At 54.9% G+C, this 16,427-nt stretch overlaps 1 protein-coding gene across 2 annotated transcripts; it reads left to right on the top strand.

The window, feature by feature from the left end:
- The first annotated feature begins 837 nt into the window (after nucleotides 1-837).
- Nucleotides 838-15,548, top strand: SYT5 (synaptotagmin 5). Of its 2 annotated transcripts, none has more exons than XM_029585049.1 (9): nucleotides 838-929; nucleotides 4,230-4,384; nucleotides 6,174-6,355; nucleotides 11,362-11,481; nucleotides 12,153-12,320; nucleotides 13,558-13,725; nucleotides 14,243-14,360; nucleotides 14,846-14,979; nucleotides 15,304-15,548. In XM_029585049.1, the coding sequence occupies exons 2-9, from the start codon at nucleotides 4,237-4,239 to the stop codon at nucleotides 15,511-15,513; spliced, it is 1,248 nt and encodes a 415-aa protein (XP_029440909.1). In that variant the 5' UTR covers nucleotides 838-929; nucleotides 4,230-4,236; the 3' UTR covers nucleotides 15,514-15,548. The 2 variants fall into 2 exon arrangements, with proteins under 2 accessions (XP_029440909.1, XP_029440908.1); XM_029585048.1 differs by having other exon boundaries at nucleotides 844-1,163.
- Nucleotides 15,549-16,427: the final 879 nt, after the last annotated feature.

Consider the following 16,427-nt stretch of genomic DNA (forward strand, 5'->3'; position numbering starts at 1 on the left):
CCAGTAGCAGGGCCCGAAAGGAGGCAGATAAGAAAGGGGGGGCACCCATGGGGTGACACCCCTGAACCTCGCCTTAAACAGCCTGTGTCCGCTCTGTCCTCCATGAACATGACTGAGCTTCTTATGACTCTCCCCCTGCCTCACTCCAGTTGTGCTCTTTGTTCGCCACAACAAGTCCCCTGGGGTAACTACTCTCCCTCCCCCCCCCCCCCCCCACCCCGACAGTCCCAGCTCGTGCTGCACAAATGTTCCCCCAGATCATGGAAGAGGCCAGAGATGGCTGGAATAGAAACGTAACTCCCCGCCACGTCTGGCTGCTTGGGACATTTCCACCCATCTCAATCCAGCCCCATAGAGTCCTTCTAGCAAGGGAGACTCCCTCTCCCCAGACCATACACTCCCCTGTAAGGTAGCTACAAGGAAGCAGTCCCCTTCCCACTCCTGCCCTCTTATGTAATAAGACATCTCATCTATTCCCTTCACATATCCATCTTGAAGAGTTTTTGGAGCTGTTGACCTCTATCCCTGCACCTTCCTTCCTAGCTCCCTATCCCCAGATCAAGGTGCACGGCGCCATCAGTACACATGGAATTGTACAAGACTTGGTTGCAGAGTGACTGGGTCTCTTCCCCAAAAAGCTTATGAGCAGAGCTTCAGCACGGGAAGCTCAAACGAGACCCACAGCTACGGGGGAGGGGGGGGGTGTGCAGGATTCAGCCTGACTCTCCCTCCTAGGACAGGCCGATCCACTCCTGGTTTTCGCTCCACTGCTTGGCTAGAGCTGTAGTTTTTATAATGCCCTTAAGCAGGGCAGGAACTACAACTCCCAGGCTGCACTGAGGGCAGAAGCAGGCTGGGACTCAGCCAGCCCCAAAGGGAAGCTGAAGCTGCCTGCTGAGCAGATGGTCTGCTGTGCTGTACTAGCACAGGTAGGGAGGCTGTGGCAAGCTTGGCAGACACCCTGAGTAGATGCCTTGCATGATTGTTTGTATTCCTGTTTTGTGCACATTGTTCTGCTGTCCATTCTTGCTTGGAAAAGTTATTGGGTCTAGGTTTGAAGGGCAGGGGTACTGCTCCAGACATGCATGGATTGATATGAAGAGGAGCACCCTTCGAGCAAGCAGAGAGAGAGAGGGTGCCAGGAGGCCAGCTTCCTCAGAGAGGTACTTGGTCCACTTGTAACATTTATGTTTAGAGCTGGGGACTGAAACTGCTTGTTGTATTCCCATGACAGAAGCAGTGCTGGGGAGAAGTGAGGGACTATCAAAGCTGGGGACTGAAGCTTCCCCTCCCCCTCCCTGTGTTTCTCTGAAACAGGGGCAGTGCTGGGGAGGGGGTGAAGCCCCCCCCTGTGTATCCCCAGGACAGGGGCAGTGCTGGGGAGAGGTGAGAGACTGAAGCCCCCCTGTGTATCCCCAGAACAGGGGTAGTGTTGATATTGATGCTCCTCTGTATAATTGTTTCTACTCTCTGTCCCCTCTCTGCTGTGCATTACATAATGCTGCCTCTTCCTAGGGGTGAAAGATAGTGGTTGGAGTATTGGACACCAGTACAAAAGGGCAGAAGAGAGATTGGAACAGAAAGAGTGCAGGTGGCATGGAACTGCCTTCCAGGATGTGGGAGAAAGCAAAAACATTAATGAAATTAAAGACAGTCTAAGATAAGCACAGAGGATCATCTGTGTTGGGGGAATGAGGGGTAAAGCCTGGGAAGGGCACAGAGGATCCTCAGGGGTGGAGGAGTGAGGGGTAAAGCCTGGGAAGGGCACAGAGGATCCTCAGGGGTGGGAGAGTGAGGGGTAAAGCCTGGGAGGGGCACAGAGGATCCTCAGGGGTGGGGGAGTGAGGGGTAAAGCCTGGGAGGGGCACAGAGGATCCTCAGGGGTGGGGGAGTGAGGGGTAAAGCCTGGGAGGGGCACAGAGGATCCTCAGAGGTGGGGAGTGAGGGGTAAAGCCTGGGAGGGGCACAGAGGATCCTCAGAGGTGGGGGAGTGAGGGGTAAAGCCTGGAAAGGGCACAGAGGATCCTCAGGGGTGGGGGAATGAGGGGTAATGCCTGGGAGGAGCACAGAGGATCCTCAGGGGTGGGGGAGTGAGGAGTAAAGCCTGGGAGGGGCACAGAGGATCCTCAGGGGTGGGGAAGTGAGGGGTAAAGCCTGGGAGGGACACAGAGGATCCTCAGGGGTGTGGGAATGAGGGTTAAAGCCTGGGAGGGGCACAGAAGATCCTCAGGGGTGGGGGAATGAGGGGTAATGCCTGGGAGGAGCACAGAGGATCCTCAGGGGTGGGGGAGTGAGGGGTAAAGCCTGGGAGGGGCACAGAGGATCCTCAGGGGTGGGGGAGTGAGGGGTAAAGCCTGGGAGGGGCACAGAGGATCCTCAGGGGTGGGGAATGAGGGGTAAAGCCTGGGAGGGGCAGAGAAGATCCTCAGGGGTGGGGGAATGAGGGGTAATGCCTGGGAGGAGCACAGAGGATCCTCAGGGGTGGGAGAGTGAGGGGTAAAGCCTGGGAGGGGCACAGAGGATCCTCAGGGGTGGGGGAGTGAGGGGTAAAGCCTGGGAGGGGCACAGAGGATCCTCAGGGGTGGGGGAGTGAGGGGTAAAGCCTGGGAGGGGCACAGAGGATCCTCAGGGGTGGGAGAGTGAGGGGTAACGCTTGGGAGGGGCACAGAGGATCCTCAGGGGTGGGGGAGTGAGGGGTAAAGCCTGGGAGGGGCACAGAGGATCCTCAGAGGTGGGGGAGTGAGGGGTAAAGCCTGGGAAGGGCACAGAGGATCCTCAGGGGTGGGGGAATGAGGGGTAATGCCTGGGAGGAGCACAGAGGATCCTCAGGGGTGGGGGAGTGAGGGGTAAAGCCTGGGAGGGGCACAGAAGATCCTCAGGGGTGGGGGAGTGAGGGGTAATGCCTGGGAGGAGCACAGAGGATCCTCAGGGGTGGGAGAGTGAGGGGTAAAGCCTGAAATGGGCACAGAGGATCCTCAGTGGTGGGGGAGTGAGGGGTAAAGTTGGTGATGGGGTTGGGTCTGTTGGGTTGCAGCAGGAATGGAGAAGAGGAATAGACTGATGGAGCCTGGAGGTCTTGCTTCTCCTCTCCTTTATCCCTTCCCCTTCCCTATCTTTCTCTCCTCGTGTAGCTTTGATAAGTCAGAGAAAGGCAAATAGACGTGGCCGGGAGGAGAGGTGTATTGGGGGGGGGGGGGGGGAGGAGTGTTTGCACCTGCAGTGCTTCTGTGTGACAGATTTGCCCCTCTCTGCCTGCGGAGATCCCTGGATCCAGGTATGGCAGCCCAGCTCATCTCAAGGTGCCTCTCAGGTGGGTTGGTGCCTCACCAGATGGGGGCCGGGCCGCCCTGGGGATGCCGCGACCCCGAGCTTGAAACCTCAGCTATCACTACCCGTCCTGATATCCCACTACAAATCGTAGTACTGTGGCAGAGCCCTGACTCCTCCTACGGGGAGAAGTCCCAGGGCCACACATTCCTGGGGGCAGCAGTCCAGCGTGTGAGGCCCCCCTCTCCCATGTAGTGACTCATGGTGACATTCCCAAGGGAAGCAAAGGTCATCCCCCTACTCTCCCTCACCCCAGGGGACAGGTTTCTGCATCGCGCTTATCACAGGCCAGGAGATGGGACCATCAGCTCTCACTGCCTCTCCCCCCCCCCCCCCCCCCCCCCCCCCGTTTCATTCTCCATCCCCCCCCCATTCCCCTACCCCCCTACACACACTTTACGGGTATTCCCATGGCACGCGCTGCAGAATGGCGCTGCCAGCTTGCCCCAGGGCAAGCCACCACAGGCTGATCTCATCCCAGCGCACGCAGGGAGAAGTCGTTCGGCTTTCCCCCATCAGGTTCCCCTGCGAAAATCAGAACAGCAGCTCTCTGCACGCAGAGGGGTAGGATCGGGGACCGGATCAGCCTGTGCGATTCAACCAGAGTGACGTGGCCGCCCTATGGAATAGCCATGCGCTGATCCCGGAGGGAAGAAGTGGTGGAGGAAAGAGCCAAGCAGCTAGGGCAGCGGGCGGAGAACCCGGGGAAGCCCAGGGTTCAAATCCCACCACCACTCCTTGTGACCTTGGGCAAGTCGCTTCACCCTCCACTGCCTCCGCTACAAACTTAGATTGCGAGCCCTCTGGGGACCTCAGCCACTTCAGGGCATGGAGTGGGGATATTTCTGACTCTTAACTTGCTTCCTCATGGCCTCTGCCTCCTTTCTGTCTTGCTTCCATAGGGACAGGATGAACTCAGCTCGCAGGTCGGCCATGAGGGCCTCTGAGCCTACCACCGCAGCCCCTGAGGCCACCAACGCCACCAGTGTGCCCAGCAAGCACAACGTCTTTTCCACCATGAAGGACAAGTTCATGAACCAACTCAGCAACCTGCCGAGTGAGTGAGAGGAAGAGGGAGGTGAAGGGAGAGGATGAAGGGCAGGAGAGGAGGGGGAGAGACCAAGGGAAGAGGCAGAGCAGCAGCAAGTCAGGTGGAAGAGAGCGAGGACAGGTGGCGGTGGAGTTCTATGGGCTGTTTCTCTCCTTCATCTCCCTCATTCTCTGCTCACCTTTCTTTCTTTCTCACTTCTGTCACACCCGAGGCCATGCCAGGAAAGGTGAGCACGCCTAAGTCATCATTCTCACAAATCCCTAGTGGGGTGCACCAGAGCAGGGTGCTGGCCACTGGAAACAGTCGTGCAGCCACCTCTGGGGTGCAGCAGAGGGTTGGTGCCTGGACTGCATGAAACCTTCTAAAGCAGAGATAAAGTGACTCCCCCCAGGGTCACGCTCAAGGAGCCAGTGACAGAGCCGGGGATTAGAGCTGAGGCACAGGGAGATAAAGTGACTCCCCCCAGGGTCACACACAGAGAGTCAGTGACAGAGCCAGGGATTAGAGCTGAGGCACAGGGAGATAAAGTGACTCCCCAGGGATACAGCCAGTCGGGGACAGAGCCAGGGATTAGAGCTGAGGCACAGGGAGATAAAGTGACTCCCCCCAGGGTCACACACAGAGAGGCAGTGACAGAGCCGGGGATTAGAGCAGAGATACAGGGAGCTAAAGTGACTCCCCCAGGGTCACACACAGAGAGTCTGTGACAGAGCCGGGGATTAGAGTTGAGGGACAGGGAGATAAGTGACTCCCCCAGGGTCACACACAGAGAGTCAGTGACAGAGCCGGGGGATTAGAGCTGAGGCACAGGGAGATAAAGTGACTCCCCCCAGGGTCACACACAGAGAGTCAGTGACAGAGCCGGGGATTAGAGCTGAGGCACAGGGAGATAAAGTGACTCCCCCCAGGGTCACACACAGAGAGTCAGTGACAGAGCCGGGGATTAGAGCTGAGGCACAGGGAGATAAAGTGACTCCCCCAGGGTCACACACAGAGAGTCAGTGACAGAGGCGGGGATTAGAGCTGAGGCACAGGGAGATAAAGTGACTCCCCCAGGGTCACACACAGAGAGTCAGTGACAGAGCCAGGGATTAGAGCTGAGGCACAGGGAGATAAAGTGACTCCCCCCAGGGTCACACACAGAGAGGCAGTGACAGAGCCGGGGATTAGAGCAGAGATACAGGGAGCTAAAGTGACTCCCCCAGGGTCACACACAGAGAGTCTGTGACAGAGCCGGGGATTAGAGTTGAGGGACAGGGAGATAAAGTGACTCCCCCAGGGTCACACACAGAGAGTCAGTGACAGAGCCGGGGATTAGAGCTGAGGCACAGGGAGATAAAGTGACTCCCCCCAGGGTCACACACAGAGAGTCAGTGACAGAGCCGGGGATTAGAGCTGAGGCACAGGGAGATAAAGTGACTCCCCCCAGGGTCACACACAGAGAGTCAGTGACAGAGCCGGGGATTAGAGCTGAGGCACAGGGAGATAAAGTGACTCCCCCAGGGTCACACACAGAGAGTCAGTGACAGAGCCGGGGATTAGAGCTGAGGCACAGGGAGATAAAGTGACTCCCCCCAGGGTCACACACAGAGAGTCAGTGACAGAGCCGGGGATTAGAGCTGAGGCACAGGGAGATAAAGTGACTCCCCCAGGGTCACACACACACAGAGTCAGTGACAGAGCCGGGGATTAGAGCTGAGGCACAGGGTCTGATACTTTCTATGTTTGATGTTTTGCTCTCCCCCTGATGGATCTTTTCTACTCTTTTGCTGCTCCTGAATTTGCTCCTTTGCAGTCCCTCCCTGGGCCCTTGCGACCATCCTGATCGTGGTGGGGCTGCTTTTGCTCTGCTGCTGCTTCTGCATCTGTAAAAAATGCTGCAGAAAGAAGAAGAAAGGCATGAAGGGAAAAGACAAGGTGAAAGCCCAGATCAACATGAAGGAGGTGAAGGACCTGGGCAAGAGCTACATTGATAAGGTAAGAAGCACTTGCAACCCTGGGGAGGAAGCTCGCTCTGCTGGCGTCTCCTCCAGGGCACTGCTGGGGGGAAGCTCGCGCTGCTGGGGGGAAGCTCGCGCTGCTGGAGTCTCCTCCAGGGCTCTGCTAGGGGGAAGCTCGCGCTGCTGGAGTCTCCTCCAGGGCACTGCTGGGGGGAAGCTCGCGCTGCTGGAGTCTCCTCCAGGGCACTGCTGGGGGGAAGCTCGCGCTGCTGGAGTCTCCTCCAGGGCACTGCTGGGGGGAAGCTCGAGATGATGGCGTCTCCTCCAGGGCACTGCTGGGGGGAAGCTCGCGCTGCTGGCGTCTCCTCCAGGGCACTGATGGGGGTAAGCTCGCGCTGCTGGAGTCTCCTCCAGGGCACTGCTGGGGGGAAGCTTGCGCTGCTGGAGTCTCCTCCAGGGCACTGCTGGGGGGAAGCTCGCGCTGCTGGAGTCTCCGCCAGGGCACTGCTGGGGGGAAGCTCGCGCTGCTGGAGTCTCCTCCAGGGCACTGCTGGGGGGAAGCTCGCGCTGCTGGAGTCTCCTCCAGGGCACTGCTGGGGGGAAGCTCGCGCTGCTGGAGTCTCCTCTCCTCCAGGGCACTGCTGGGGGGAAGCTCACACTGCTGGAGTCTCCTCTCCTCCAGGGCACTGCTGGGGGGAAGCTCGCGCTGCTGGAGTCTCCTCCAGGGCACTGCTGGGGGGAAGCTCGCGCTGCTGGAGTCTCCTCTCCTCCAGGGCACTGCTGGGGGGAAGCTCGCACTGCTGGAGTCTCCTCTCCTCCAGGGCACTGCTGGGGGGAAGCTCGCGCTGCTGGAGTCTCCTCCAGGGCACTGCTGGGGGGAAGCTCGCGCTGCTGGAGTCTCCTCCAGGGCACTGCTTGGGGGAAGCTCGCGCTGCTGGAGTCTCCTCCAGGGCACTGCTGGGGGGAAGCTCGCGCTGCTGGAGTCTCCTCCAGGGCACTGCTGGGGGGAAGCTCGCGCTGCTGGAGTCTCCTCCAGGGCACTGCTGGGGGGGAAGCTCGCGCTGCTGGAGTCTCCTCCAGGGCACTGCTGGGGCGAAGCTCGCGCTGCTGGAGTCTCCTCCAGGGCACTGCTGGGGGGAAGCTCGCGCTGCTGGAGTCTCCTCCAGGGCACTGCTGGGGGGAAGCTCGCGCTGCTGGAGTCTCCTCCAGGGCACTGCTGGGGGGAAGCTCGCGCTGCTGGAGTCTCCTCCAGGGCACTGCTGGGGGGAAGCTCGCGCTGCTGGAGTCTCCTCCAGGGCACTGCTGGGGCGAAGCTCGCGCTGCTGGAGTCTCCTCCAGGGCACTGCTGGGGTGAAGCTCGCGCTGCTGGAGTCTCCTCCAGGGCACTGCTGGGGGGAAGCTCGCGCTGCTGGAGTCTCCTCCAGGGCACTGCTGGGGCGAAGCTCGCGCTGCTGGAGTCTCTTCCAGGGCACTGCTGGGGGGGAAGCTCGTGCTGCTGGAGTCTCCTCCAGGGCACTGCTGGGGGGAAGCTCACGCTGCTGGAGTCTCCTCCTGGGCACTGCTGGGGGGAAGCTCACGCTGCTGGAGTCTCCTCCAGGGCACTGCTGGGGGGAAGCTCACACTGCTGGAGTCTCCTCCAGGGCACTGCTGGAGGGAAGCTCACACTGCTGGAGTCTCCTCCAGGGCACTGCTGGGGGGAAGCTCGCGCTGCTGGAGTCTCCTCCAGGGCACTGCTGGGGGGAAGCTCGAGATGATGGAATTCCCTTCTCCTCATGAGGAGCTATGGGGTGTGGGGACGCATGGATGAGAGAAAGGGAGCAGGGTGTAGAATGACTGACGGACAGGTAGGGTCGTCTGCCTTCTTGGGATCTGTAAGGTAACTCGCCAAAATCCATTTCTGTCTCTGGCTCAGACTTCCAACGCTCCCTGCTGTAGTGCCGGCAGCCATGAGAGAGGTCTGTCTGCCACTCCCTGTGCCTGCCTCTGTCTCTTACATAAAAGAGAGCTTCCTTGAGCGGGGAGGAGGGGGCAGGAATATCTACGTAACTTTAATTTTCAAATGTTACCTGCATATCCTTATAGTGCCCTTCTCGCAATGGGTAGACTTGTGCAGGCACAGTTTGTGCAGGCACCTGGCAGGGTCTGTGCGCGGTTGGGCGCTCATTTTGGATGCGCTAGGCTAGCACCCGATGCAATAAGGAGATAAGCGTGGCCGATGGCACCCATCAAGTGTAAATTCCATGTAGACGAGGCTATTACCCCCTCGATGCAGGAAATTGCTGGGCCCCCAACACGCGCTTTTTAACGCAGCGAAATTAACTCCGGCCCCGGAAGTGGTTTAAAGTCAATCCGCGAGTCAAGGGCTCATGAGAAATTAAAATCTCCGGTCCTCCGTGGTTCCTCCTACCTGGTATCATTCTGACACTTCAATGTACTGCTTGCGGTGTTGAAAAAGAAATGTGCGTTGGCTTAATTAAAAAAAAAAAAATTTTTCTTCTGGACGCACAGTTCAGGCGCCCAGAGCAAGGGGCGCTTAGCGTCTTCAGCAACCTCAGCAAAATCGGCCTGAGGAAGCGGGAGGAAAACGGACGCTGGTAGTGAGCGCCCCCTGCATTTCAGCGCCAGGGATGCACGATAATTCTCTCCTAGCGCGGCCTTTTTTTTTTGCGCAACCCCTCATTTTAAATACTGCAGCGGGCGCCCAGGGGATGTGACTGCGTTAGCGTGAAGAAAACGGACACTCGGTACGAGAGCCCGTTTTCAGCAAATGTCTTATTGCGTCGGCCCCCTTGTGTTTTGTGGGTTTAAAATTATAGGCGGTAACTTGGCAGTGAAAATGTACCCCAAATGGTTAAAGGCTAAAAGAAACGAAAAATACACAAGAACGCTAATACTAGGAAACTAAGATTATGGGGGATGGAAAGGACAACAAGTTCTAGGGTTCTGGTGCCGGTCCGCATTGCCCCTGCTCAGATCCCGGTTCTGACCCCGCAGACCCTGCGGCTCTGGCTGTTGTTTCTCCTCTTTCCCCCAGGATCAGACACAGTTTTTCCTGCTCCTTCCTGGCTGGGACGTCCTGGATTTTCTCTCTCTTTTCTCAGTGCAGGAGGAAATGCATTTCTGCTTCTCTTTTCCCGGTGCTGCACTGCAGGCAGAGTTGGGCTTCTGGGGGTTTCCTGCTCAGTTTCTGTCTGCACCTTTCTCTTTCTTATTCTGTGTTTGGGTGAAGGTCTGTCCATGTCCTGTGTGTTTGAGCGAGGTAAGGGAGGCTGCTAGCGTAGAGTTTCTGTCACAGAGTAGCTGGTTCTGTTTCCCAGAAGGAGGTGCATTGGGGTTCTAGGTCCTGGTGCTGCCAATTCTTTGGTAGGCTGTTTCTGGGTGAGTGGCAGTTAGTGCTGTTATGGTGAGGCAGGTTTGCTGTGCAGGTGGTGAGGGTGTATTTTGCAGGGTTTTGTGTTGGGTCACAGAGTGTCTGTAGTGGAGAGAGTTTGTGTTGCTGGGTGAGTGCTGGCAGTTAGTGCTGTTATGGTGAGGCAGGTTTGCTGTGCAGGTGGTGAGGGTGTATTTTGCAGGGGTTTGTGTTGGGTCACAGAGTGTCTGGTAGTGGAGAGAGTTTGTGTTGCTGGGTGAGTGCTGGCAGTTAGTGCTGTTATGGTGGGGCAGGTTTGCTGTGCGGGTGCTGAGGGTGTATTTTGCAGGGGTTTGTGTTGGGTCACAGAGTGTCTGTAGTGGAGAGAGTTTGTGTTGCTGGGTGAGTGCTGGCAGTTAGTGCTGTTATGGTGGGGCAGGTTTGCTCTGCAGGTGCTGAGGGTGTATTTTGCAGGGTTTTGTGTTGGGTCACAGAGTGTCTGTAGTGGAGGGAGTTTGTGTTGCTGGGTGAGTGCTGGCAGTTAGTGCTGTTATGGTGGGGCAGGTTTGCTGTGCAGGTGCTGAGGGTGTATTTTGCAGGGTTTTGTGTTGGGTCGCAGAGTGTCTGATAGGGGAGGGAGTTTGTGTTGCTGTTACTGAGGAGACCTGAGAATGTGAATATTCTCTGTTGTATGTTAAGTAAGAAGGGGAAGTGTCCTAGTTCTGCTTTAGATCAGTTCATAGGGGAGTTTCTGTGGACGCGGAGGGACTTCTATTGGGGTTCTGTCTCATTCTGTATAGCTTGGGGTTAATGATAGCCCCCAGATCTCATTCCCATATAAGAGCAATGCTAGTAGATAATTTCAATACTAACTTTACTGGGAGGAGCTTCTTTATTATAGATTGGCCCTTGCAGGTTTTTCTTCTAGCATCTTTATAGCCACATGCATCTGGTGTCAGGCCAGGGTCTGCGTAATCGGGGGTGAGCTCTATGACTTGGTTATTTAGGCCAAATTTGAATGTGTTGGAGATATTTTTGGCTTTTTCTGGAGAATCATCATTTTTGCCTTTTCCAGATTTCAGAATGTAATATGTGCAGGTGAGGGGTCTGGATGTGTCTGGAAGTTTTTCTTAATCGGGCCGGTGGGGCCCAACACAATTGGGGATATTTCTGTATCTTTCTGCCACATTTTCTTGGTCTCTGATTGCATCTCTTGCTACTTGAGGATCTTCTCTCTCTCCATACGATCCACAGAACAGCCGCTTGGTACCGACCCGCCTATCAGCGATGCTGTCCTTGTGTTTTTCTGCTTTACCGCTGTCTCTGGGCTTCTTGTTATCGGTGGGAATGGGGATGTCCCGGGTGATCACAACTTCTTCATCCTCTGCGGGTCTCTCTCAGGGTCGTGATCCCAGTGCTGCTCTGGGACAGAGATGCTATAGCGTTTGCACAGCGTCCAGTGGTTGAGCAGTGTGGTGAGATTGCTGATGTAGATACTGAAGAGGTTGGGTTTGTGGGGGGGACTCAGGCTGCGTCCCTGTCTCGCTCCTGTCTGTCTGTCTGCAGGTGGTTTAGTTTTACTTTACAACTGATGGCTCCTCTCTCTCTCTCCTCCCATCCTTTTCCATTGGTTTTTCCATGCTGTTCCTGTGCCCATTGGGTCCTCAGTTTTGACCTTGTCTCTTTCTGCCCAGGTGCAGCCAGATGTGGAGGACCTGGACCCCAGTCTGCTGGGAGAAGCCAAAGAGGACAACCAGCAGGAGAAGCTGGGCAAGCTGCAGTACTCCCTGGACTACGACTTCCAGAGCAGTCAGGTGCAGTATCTCCAGGGGGCAGAGAGCCCACCACCTTCAGCTGCCGCACCTCTTAGAGAATGCCCTCAGCGCTGCTGCCCTGTCCCAGAGAAAGGGGAAATCCGATGTCCATGCCTTTAACAGGACAAAGGGAGGTGGAGCGGAGAACAGCAGGAAGAATCCCGTTCCATGGTATTATGCCATTAGTACTGATAACCTGAGGCTATGATACAGCTCAAAGCCAAACCCTGCACACTGAGCCTTAAGCAATTTTATAAACACCCAAGGTACCTAGCAGGTGCCTGAAGGCTCTCCCAAAGTCCTCGCCCCGCCTCAACCCCAAGGACCCTGAGTGTCTCACTGCTGAAATGTGGCCCCCGATCTACTCCTGTGGCTTGATCGGAAGGATTCCCTGCTGCCACTGATTTATTTTTGGTTCAGAAAGCAGAACGGATAAATTGGCAAGGGCTGTCCCCACTGTTTCTCATATTCATCATTGCCAGAGATCTCAGGGGCAAACATGTCATTCCCATATAACACAGAAGTTGTCGAATGGCCAGTTGCACACACACCACCACCCCCCCCCCCCCCTTCTCCTCACCACACTGGCTACTATGACGCTCTTCCCTTGTTCCCGTGTCCTCTTTCGAGGTGAGAGGACTCAGAGTTTTTTCTCTTGCCTGCCTCTGCAGCTGGTGGTGGGGATCATTCAGGCCACAGACCTGCCCGCACTGGACATGGGTGGGACGTCCGACCCTTATGTCAAAGTGTTCCTCTTGCCAGACAAGAAGAAGAAGTACGAGACCAAGGTCCATCGTAAGACCCTGAATCCCACCTTCAACGAATCATTCACTTTCAAGGTAGGAGCAGATGAATGACAAAGATCAAATGGATAATGTCACAAAATCATCCATTCAGCTCCTTATCTGTCTGTTCATCCATCCATTCATCACTCTCCTAGCTATCCATCAATCTGTTCCTCACCCATCTCTCTATTCATCCACTTCTTCATTCATCATCTCTACATCTGTCTCTCTCCTATCTGTCCATCCATCTACTCTCCACCCATCTCTACACTCAGCCACCTCTTCATCCATCATCTCTACATCTCTCTCTATCTGTCCATCCATCTGCCCTCCACCCATCTCTATACTTATCCATCAACTCTACATCCATCTTTCTCCCATCTTTCCATCCATCTGTCCTCCACCCATCTCTATACTCATCCACTTCTTCATCCATCATCTCTACATCTGTCTCTGTCTATCCATTCATCTGCCATCCAGCCATCTCTATACTCATCCACCTCTTCATCCATCATCTCCAGATCCATATTTCTCCTATCTGTCCATCCATCTGCCCTCCAGCCATCTCTCTGCTCATCCATCTCTTCATCCATCGTCAGTACAGCAGGTTGGTAGTGGCAGGGAGGCTGTCCAGACAGACCATGGGGACCTAGGGGTGCCTTTTGTTCAGACAGCAGCTGCACTGTTGTTTGGATTGGAACCTTGTGGCTGGAAATAGGAGAGGGGGGTGTGGTGTGTAGGAATCTTGCAGACTCAGCTATCCAGAAGGATACAATAGGAGAATTTGACAAAAACTGTTTTGTACAAGGAACATTATCTTAAAGGTAGTCCTAGTCTATGGTTGGCAGCTTTTAAATATCTTGGGCAGTGTGGACTGGGTAGACCAGAGGGACCAGTTGGTCTTTATCTGCCATCGATGAATATTTAACTATATTACTGTGTAATATCTATGAATATAATGTTGGAATGGTTAGGTATAAAATTATTAGATAAGATCTTATCAATCCCTTCTGTAGACCTTGTCAAGGCATGACAGCTTTCACTGTCTGTCACACTTGTATTGACATATCTGAGAAATAAAATCATTCTGTGTCAACTGCTTCTGAACCACATAATAGGTTTGGAACCTTGTATCTGTGACTGGGTTCTGGCTGGCCTGATCCTTTTTTAAATTTTCCATCAATGAAGACTCTTGGTCATGGAGACGACAGCCAGCCATGAGTCTGGAGCCTCCCTCAGGCATCTGGACGATGGTGTGAGTGGTGTCCATACTCTTTCCTCTGTCCATCAGGTCCCATACGCAGAGCTGGGGGGGAAGACCCTGGTGATGTCCGTCTTTGACTTTGACCGCTTCTCCAAGCACGACGCCATCGGGGAGGCACGGGTGCACATGAACACTGTGGATCTGGCGCACGTCATCGAGGAGTGGCAGGACCTGCAGTCCGCGGAGAAGGAGGAGGTATGCCAGAGGTGTCCTGCCAGCCTGCAGTTTGCAAGCTCCCAGGCTGAGCTCCCTAGGGAAGGGAAGGCCAGGCAGGGAAAGGGTCAGGGTGTTCCTGGTGGGCACTCTATAGAGGTCCATGCATGTAAAGCATGTAGTGTGCATGTTGCATGCATATGCCACATGTCAGAAGACTGGCACCATATCAGCTATGATTTATATAGGAGGTAGATTTATTGACTTAAAGCATTCCATCACTTGTAGTTTTCCTCTCCTTTCCTCAGTAATGGTTCCTGTCCTCTCCCTACCTCCCACCAAGTGCATTCTGGTGCCTGTAGTCCTGCTGACCCTGGCTGAGAGCACTGACTCATATCTTCTCTCATGACCCATGACCCTTGCAGGGATCCCTCACTCATTCATACCTTCCCTAGTGGAGTGTCCTTTGCAGTGTCCCCCACTGGCATGCAAAGGTTGCTGTGATGCTGCCATCCCCACTGAGTCACTGCTTCCTGTCTTGTGTTTTGCACGTTGACAGCAAGAGAAACTGGGGGACATCTGCTTCTCACTGCGCTATGTGCCAACGGCGGGGAAACTCACAGTCATTGTCCTGGAGGCCAAGAACCTGAAGAAGATGGACGTAGGGGGGCTGTCAGGTAAGTGTCTCTTCCATGCCTCTCTCAGAAGGACTCAGGGCGGAGCCCCAATACTGGGTATTGGCTTCGAACTTCCTGACAGTGGTACGCTTTCAGTGGGGGCTGCAGTAATGTGGGCTACTTCACAGCCGTGCCCTTCCCAGTTGAGCCTCTCTTTGTGCCAAGGAGGTGGACAGATTGGGTTCATGAAAGTTGATCTTCCTCAAGTCCAACATGGGAAGCTCAATCCTACTGGTGTGAGGAAAGGGGAGTCCCTTAGAACACCCCCTCTCCCAGTGGCAGGGTGCTGAGAGCCATGAAAACTCATTGCATCAGTTCAGGAACCTTGGCCAAAGGAGTGCTCTACACCTGCTCTTTGTCTCTCTTGTGGTCGTCTTCATTCTTTCCATTGTTTTCTCTCTCTCACGCCTCTTCCTTGCTTTGATGTCTCGGATTTTGTGTGTTTGTGTTTCCCTCTCTCTCCTCCTGCCCCTTCATTCCCCCAGACCCATACGTGAAGATCCATCTGCTGCAGAATGGGAAGCGCCTGAAGAAAAAGAAGACCACCATCAAAAAGAACACCCTGAACCCCTACTACAATGAGTCCTTCAGCTTTGAGGTCCCATTTGAACAGATCCAGGTAAGAAAACCTCGCCAGCACGGCTCTCGCTCCCCTCTGGGCAGCTGGCAGACTCTTCTCTCGCTCTCCTTCCTCACACGTTGAAGGTCTGTGCCTCCCCTTCCACAGCCAAAATGGGCAGGGAGAGGACGCAAGCTTTCACCTCAAGACCCCCCACTCCTTCCCATCCTGATCAGTTTGTTTGGAGGCCAAGGGGTGGCGAGGAGGTTGGGAAAGGGGGAGCCAGTTGACAACCCTGGGTAACTGGGGGGGGGGGGGGGGAATCCAAAGAAGAGACTTTCAGAGTAATATCCTATATCCTGGCCTCTTGTCTTTCTTCTCCAGAAGGTGCAGGTGATGCTGACTGTACTGGACTATGACAAGCTAGGGAAGAACGAAGCCATCGGCAAGGTCTTTGTGGGCTGCAATGCCACCGGGACGGAGCTCCGTCATTGGTCTGATATGCTGGCCAACCCCAGGAGGCCCATCGCCCAGTGGCACACCTTGCAGCCAGAGGAAGAAATCGACGCCGTCGTGGGGATGAGGACCTCATGATGACGACATCACTTCCTGCTGGGCGGGAGCGGGGAAAGCGAATGTGGGAGGGGGAGGGTGGGGACGAGGAGAAGGAAGAGTCACTGGGGGGGGGCATACGCCTGTGCGCTAAGGTTACCCACCAGCTTCATGCCATCTGGGGATGGGCTGAGCCGGCCCTGGTTTTGCCCCGTTTGGATTTTTGCGAGACTCGCAGTCTTCAGCTTCTCTGAGGGTGGGGGGAGAAAGCTGGACCTGCGGATCTCTACAGGAGTTCATCCAGGACCGCTCGGCCCATTCCAGATGATCTGGGGCCAGTTGGTAAACCCCAGCGTGCACGTGAGCAGGCCTTTTCTGGCATCTGTATATATTTCTTCAAAGCTGTGGCTTTGAACTAGTTTTGAGAGCGACCCTCTGTTTTTACTGTTGCGTTATTTGTAAATGCAAAAAGAAAAAAAAATCCAAAAAAAAGATTTATATTGGGCATGGTGGAGAAGCAGTATCCTTTTCTTCTAGCACTTTGGGCAAACAGAAAAAGATTTGTTAGGAAATGAGAAGGCTTGCACTATTATGTCAGGGCAGCAAAGGAATGAGGCCTAGTTGCTCCAAAGGAATTATGGGACAGCTGCTGAATTCTAGGAAAAAAACTATATATGCTTAGTGTGTGGCTCCTTGACTTTAGGGTGGTCAGTTGGCCTGCATCTGAACCTATTTTTCACTTTTTCCTGGCAAAAAAAAAAAAATTCATCTAGGCCAAAGTATTTCTCTAGGCCTTCAAGCCCCGGGTCTCCTGCTTGCTCACCACATTCTGAAATGTTCCTCAAAAATAGCTTTTGAAAGGTCACCACCCTAATTCTTCTCTATATTTCTTCCTCTGTCCTTGCCTCAGTGGGAGCAGAAAAGCAACTGTCGCAGGACCTGATCCAAAATGGCCA

This window comes from Rhinatrema bivittatum, chromosome 19 (assembly GCF_901001135.1).
Source record: "Rhinatrema bivittatum chromosome 19, aRhiBiv1.1, whole genome shotgun sequence".
Classification (NCBI taxonomy): Eukaryota; Metazoa; Chordata; class Amphibia; order Gymnophiona; family Rhinatrematidae; genus Rhinatrema; species Rhinatrema bivittatum.

Coding starts and splice junctions, on each gene's coding strand:
- SYT5 (XM_029585048.1), top strand. CDS start 970: ATGCCTTGCATGATTGTTTGTATTCCTGTTTTGTGCACATTGTTCTGC. Junction 1,164..4,229: donor AGGCCAGCTTCCTCAGAGAG/GTACTTGGTCCA, acceptor TTGCTTCCATAG/GGACAGGATGAACTCAGCTC. Junction 14,361..14,845: donor GGACGTAGGGGGGCTGTCAG/GTAAGTGTCTCT, acceptor TCATTCCCCCAG/ACCCATACGTGAAGATCCAT.